General features: G+C 53.8%; 1 protein-coding gene across 1 annotated transcript; it reads right to left on the bottom strand.

Annotated features, from left to right (window-relative positions):
• Positions 1-890: 890 nt before the first annotated feature.
• On the bottom strand, positions 891-5,787 carry ORAI3 (ORAI calcium release-activated calcium modulator 3). Its single transcript, XM_047714532.1, has 2 exons — positions 5,333-5,787; positions 891-2,361 (listed from the first exon to the last, which is right to left on the bottom strand). Exons 1-2 carry the CDS (start codon positions 5,558-5,560, stop codon positions 1,702-1,704), a joined length of 888 nt encoding a protein of 295 aa, XP_047570488.1. The 5' UTR covers positions 5,561-5,787; the 3' UTR covers positions 891-1,701.
• Positions 5,788-6,142: the final 355 nt, after the last annotated feature.

The following is a 6,142-nucleotide window of genomic DNA, read 5'->3' as shown; positions in this document are numbered from 1 at the left end:
CACGGGACTATTGCAGGCGTCGAAACAGTCAGTGCAGGAAAGGCAGGCCTGGTTCATGCAAATTCACTATTCTAAGTAATAGGAAAAGAGAAAAGACGGACTTGACCGAGGTCTCACGCGGTAAGAATAGATGAGAGGATTAGAACCCCTTAAAATTTTGAGGAAAATTAGGATGAAAATAATTTACAAAAACGCATGGGTGATGAGAGCAGATTCCTTTGTCTCAGTTCAAAGGTGTTGGCTTATGTCAGACAGAAAGAGATGCCCCAGGCTATGGTAAAGGTAGTCCAAGTTTTCATTGGCTTTGGGCAAGATCCTCAGTTTTCTCAGGCCTGCTTCCTTATTTCTGAAATGCAAATAATAAAGACTTGTCTCTTGAGGTGGTTTTGAGAGTTAAATAAGATTACCTAGCTTTTAGTATGTAGTAGTCACTCAAGAAAGTTACACCAAAAGAAACTTACTCTAAATCCACAGTGGAAGAGATGGAGACTCTGGGCTCAGGAACAAGAGTGCAAAAATTTTTAGCTTTGGAATAACTCAGTCTCCAGATCAGGAGCTGTTGGCCCCCATCAGCACCAGAAGGGGTCCTATCTGGAACTATTCTTCTCCACCCCCAGGTACACTGCTTGCACCTGGCTCTTAGGAGTAAGTCACCTGGGGGCACCTGCGTAAATGAGTGGGTTAAGCATCTGCCTTTAGCTCGGGTTATGATCCTACAGTCCTGGGATGGAGCCCCATGTCATGTTCCCTGCTCAGTGGGGAGTCTGCTTCTCTCTTTCTGCTTGCACTTTCTCAAATGAATAAAATATTTTTAAAAAAATAGAGAGAGCAAGAAAGTCACTTGATCCAAAGGAGGCATCCCCTTCACCCCATTCAAAGCCACAGAGACATCTGTGAAACACATTTTATTATACAAAACAAGGTGCATCAAAACCTCAGTGTCAGAATAGCTCTGTATTCCAAGGGCTAGTGACTGGACCTTCTCCCTTAAAAACCTTCTCACCCCACAGCCCTTGCTAGGGAGTCAGGTTGGTCACAGAGGCCCTCAGTCTCCAAAGATCTCCAGCCCTAGCCTAGGAGAGTAGGAACCAGACACAGAAACTTAAGTGTGGGTCTAGGGCAGTGGAGCAGGCACTTGAACCTCCAAAAAAATAGGAAGGCTCCTCCTAGGGAATGCTGGACCTATGTCTGTGGTAGAACCACCCAAATCCTTGTCTACAGCAACGTAAGCAAGCATGTGGAACCCATCCAGATCTGGAGATGGGGAAAAGCTTCCCCCACATGCCTACCATAGATTCTACAAAAATAAAGCAAGGGTTGACCACATTCTGAGGCAGCTGGGTGGGTGTGCAACCTTCTGACCTCCACATCCTGTATAGGAATAAGTGGCTAAGGGTCAGCACCAAAGGTCTGACCAGGGTCTCCCTGCCTCCCCTCTACCTACAATGATCCTTGGACTGAAGACCTACTTCCTCCCTCGCTCCTCCCAGCCCAGATGTAGACAGACTGGGATCAACCGATAGGGAGAATCCCTGGGAATGTGGAAGCTGCCCCAAGGACCCTGAAGGCAGGAATCTGGTCTCTACCTGAGAGTGGCCACAAGAAGTGGCTCCAGGCAGGGGCAGGGAATGGGGTCTGTGGACCTGGGTCCCCCCGCAGACCAGAGGGAGGCAGTGTTGGCACCGGTGGCTCACATCAGCCTCACACAGCCTGCAGCTCCCCCTGCAGGCGACTCAGCTCCTCCAGCTCCTGCTTGTGACGGTCTGTCTTGTGTGCCACCAAGGAGCGGTAGAAATGCAGGGCGAAGGCTACGAACACAAGCCCCACAGGTACCATAATTGCCGTGGAGGCCATGGCCGCTTGCCAGCCTGGTCCGTGGGCCCCTCCACCAACACATGCTTGCCGGGGTGGGCAGGCCTCAGACGGCTCAGACTGTGACGGAGCTACAGAAGTAGAGGAGGGCTTAGAAGCTGGACTAAGGGAGGAGGTCAGTGGTAACAGAGTCCCAGGCACCTGGGAGGCAGGTACCACGGAGGCTGGTGTGCCCAAGGGCGTCCCAATGGGCACAAACTTGACCCAGCCCACCAGGACAACTTCAGCGAGGAAGAGGAAGGTGCCCAAGGCAGTGGAGAAGCCCCAAGCCAACTCCACATAACGGTGCAGTCGCTGGTGTGGCGACTGGTGGACAGAGTTGAGGTTGTGGATGTTGCTAACGGCTTCTATGTGAGGCAGCAGACACGTGGAGACCATGAGTGCAAAGAGGTGCACAGCTACGAGCACGGTGGTGCAGGCACTAAAGGCCACCAGCAGGCCTGGCGGGTACTCGTGGTCGCTCTCCAGCTGTACCTCCACCATGGCCACCTGTGGGAACAGAGGAGACGGACTGAGGGTTGTCTTGCCTATTGCTATACATCACCGGTATATCCCTATGGCATAGAACGGTGGTAAGGCTTCATGTCATTCTGGCTTTGGTTTCTGCACCTGGCTATCGAGAGGGCTGACACATCGACTGAAAATCTTCCCTTGTTATGGGGGTTAAAAAAGCAGATTCTGGGGGCACCTGGGTGGCTGGGTCAGTTAAGGGTCTGCCTTCGGCTCAGGTCATGATCCTGGGATTGAGCCCCACATCAGGCTCCCTGCTCACTGGGGGTCTGCTTCTCCCTCTCCCTAATAAATAAAATCTTTAAAAAAAAAAAAAAAAAGCAGATTCCAGAGCTGGGCTTCCTGAGTTCACTCAGCCCTACAAGCTGTGGAATCTTCAGCAAGTGATTTAGCTCTATGCCTCCATTTCCTCATTTGGAAAGTGGGGATTGATAATGGCACCTTACTTGCCTTCCAGGGTTCTTGTAAAAATTAAATGAGATAATGTACACCAAGCACTAAGCACAGTATAAGACACACAGTAAGCACTAGGTGTTTGTTACTTATTAGTAGGGTTATTAGCTGTTATTAATACTGGTGTTATTATTAGTGGTCTAAACACTGTTAAGAGGTTCTGGGGGCAGGACTGGCCCCAGTCCTGTCAGCCAGTCCTGCCAGGGGAGAGCAAGGCTCTTAAGAAGACTGAATGAAGTCCAAGGCCAGAGTTTGCAAAGTGGTGTACCATGAACCCAAGCCAACTTTACACACATGTTTTGCTTGGCTCATACAGTGTGTTTTTAAAGAAACTAGTCTGTACTTTTAAAACTCAAGAGATTTCCTATAAATATCCTTATTTCCAGATCCTCTTGAAAATTTGGAAGATCTGGTTACACCAGACCCACATTCCTCCATTTCAACTATAGCTAGATTTGGCTCATGAACACTCCCTTGGACAGGTCATGGGGTCTCCTGATAGCCACAGTCCCCACTCAGCCAACTTGGCGTCCATAGTACCCGCCTATCCTTGGCAAACATTTGCTTTGATGATTCTAGGGTTGTATAAATTCGGATTCCAGAGCCAGACTCCCTAAGTTCAAATTCTGCCACTTCCTTGTTGTGGGACCCTGGGCAGGTGTCTTAACATCTCTGATCCTGTTTTCCCATCTGTAAAACAGCCATAGCAGTGGTACCTACTTCACAGAATAATAAATGTGAAACACATAAAAGCTGGTACTGCATGACAGGGCAATACAATTTGTATCGTGTTTTTCTAACCCAGGCTACCTAGATCCCAGAATCTGGATCTCTCCCCATGCCTGGTTCTTGCAGGATCCATTAGATTGCTCTGGGGCTGGAGGAAGGAAGAAGGTACACAGCCTGGAGGGTGGTGGTAGGGAGACAAGGCTAAGTATTTTGGGAAATTGGGCCATGGCGAGTGTTCGCAGTTTTCCACAGACAGAGATCTGGGCCAGGTCTAGGCCTGGTTTCCGCCAGAGCCTGACCCAAGCTTGCTCTTCCCCGGCAGGACTGGGGCCACTCCTGCCCTCAGAACCTACTCATCTGGCCTTTAGAAGGACCTGGCATTTAAGCTGTCGCCCCAGCAACGTGCAAGTCCAGCCGCAGGCTTGGGAACAGGCTGGACCGTGGGATGGATGGGGGTGGGGGACCTCCCTCAGCTAGGTCCATGAAGTCACTTCCTTCTCTCTGCAGTCCGTACAGGTGAAAGGGAGCCACTTCCTTGTCCCTAGCTGACCCCACGTCAGGAAAAGTGGGCTGGCCCATACAGAAAACCAGAGACCTTGGATGACCCCTAGGGATAGACTTTTCCTCTCATCATTCAAATACAAAGGCTTTGGTAAAGAGCAGGGAGAAACTAGCGCAAATCCCCATCTCCACATACTCCTATGAAGATCCCCCTCCAGCTTGCTTTCTCCTTCCAGTCATGATGTGGAGAAAGTCCGCACTAACAACAGTTCAGGGATCCAGGGTCCCAGTTCGTTCTGCAAACTTCATCTGCTGAGCACCCTTGGCAGAGGCACTAGCCCATTCGGGGCCTGGGTTTCTGTACCTGCCCAGTAAACAGGCAGTCTGAGCCATCTCCGATGTGTGTGTCGCTCTGACATGCTGGGATCTAGAGCTTCCCAAGAGTCAGCTCATCCCCCCGCAGCTATTTGCAGGCTACAGAAAGCACACCCTCTATGATCTCAGTTTCCCACTGGCCCTCAAGGATTTGGATGCCTGTCCAGGGCCACACAGCTGGCCACAGGCCCAGAGGACGCAGGATTTGTGTCTGCTAACTCCTCCTGACCCCAGGGCTCCTCCAGCCCCACTTCCTGCGAGGCCACCGCAGGGACCGTTAGCTGGTATCATCCTCCCACACGTGCCGTTTATCAGATCAGAAATCATGTATCAGCTTCCCAATCACCTTCTTTCCCCAGCAGCTTCCTCAAGGGCCATCCCCTCTAATGTCCTGGGTTACACCAAGAACTCTCTGTGACTGCTAGGGACTGGCCACCCTCCTGGGGGACTACTGCATCCAGTTTATTTTCTTTGACTCTCCCAGTTCTGTTTATACAACCCCCACACAGCTCTGATTTGCCCTGGCTCTCTCATGGGAACTTGGTAATAACTTCTGCCTGGAACCACGCTCCTGGACCTCTCTGCCCCACCCTTGCATATATACTCCCCCGCTTCGTGATCTGTCTTCCCCTCATGACACCTTTGGGGCTTTTTACTTCCAGTGGCCCACTTCATGCTAAGGGTTTACACACACACACACACACCCGCGCGCGCGCGCGCGCGCAAAAAGGGTATCGAGTAGTCCCTTGGGACCTTATTGGCGCTCCTTTACCTCTTAAAAACCCTTCCCTTTCCTCTGTCCTATCTCCCTTGGGTACCCGTTCGCTTCGCCCACGAACCCCTGTCCCCATGTGCCTCAGCCCCACCCCGGGAACCCCTTGCCTCCCCTCACCATGGCGAAGCCCGAGAGCAGGGCAGACGTGCGGCTGGAGGCTTTGAGCTTGGCCCGGCTGAGGTAGAGGCGGCGCCAGCTGAGCGCCCGCAGCGAGTGCTGACTGGCCCCCATAAGGTCCAGGTAGCCGCGGTGCACGAACTCTCGGTACGTGGCCGAGCCCGCGGGGCTCTCGGCCTCCGGGTTCAGCGGGGCCTGTTCGCCCGCGTCCCCCTCGCCGCCCTTCATCCTGGGGGCCGAAGCACTGGGCGGGCTGGGTGGTCACGGGGGCGCGGAGTCGCCCCGGGGGTCCCACGAGGGGCGGCCCAGGCCGGCGGAAGGCCCCATCCCCCGGCGGGGCGAGCGGGGATGCTGGCGGCGGGCGCCCAGGAAAAGGCGCCCGGGCGGAGCAGGAAAAGCAGGCGTCGGCGGACAGCCCCAAGGGCCGGAGCTGGAAAGCAGAAGCCGAAACCGGAACTGGGGCGGAGGCGGAGCCGGCGCAGCCACATGATGGGGTGGAGCTCGGGGTGGGGGGGGGGGGGCGGGTAGACCGTCGGCAGAGATCCCAAGGGACCTCGCGACCCCCGGCCACTTCGCCATCACCCAGGCGCCCGAGCTCCAGCGGGAGTTCCCGGGCCTGGGACAATTCGGCACACTTGGACACCCCCTAGATGCCCAGACGTCCAAATCCCTTCCCGTTAGTGGTGAGCTGCGAAGAGGTGAACCCATCTACCTGTAGGGATCGCAGGGAGTCGGGCATCCTCAGTTCCGAGAAGCCTAGGAGGTCCTAAGGACCCCCAGATCCATCGAAACAGCCCCCTTCTCCAGGAG

Source organism: Lutra lutra, chromosome 18 (genome assembly GCF_902655055.1).
Source record: "Lutra lutra chromosome 18, mLutLut1.2, whole genome shotgun sequence".
Classification (NCBI taxonomy): Eukaryota; Metazoa; Chordata; class Mammalia; order Carnivora; family Mustelidae; genus Lutra; species Lutra lutra.
This window is presented reverse-complemented; position numbering and strand designations above follow the sequence as displayed.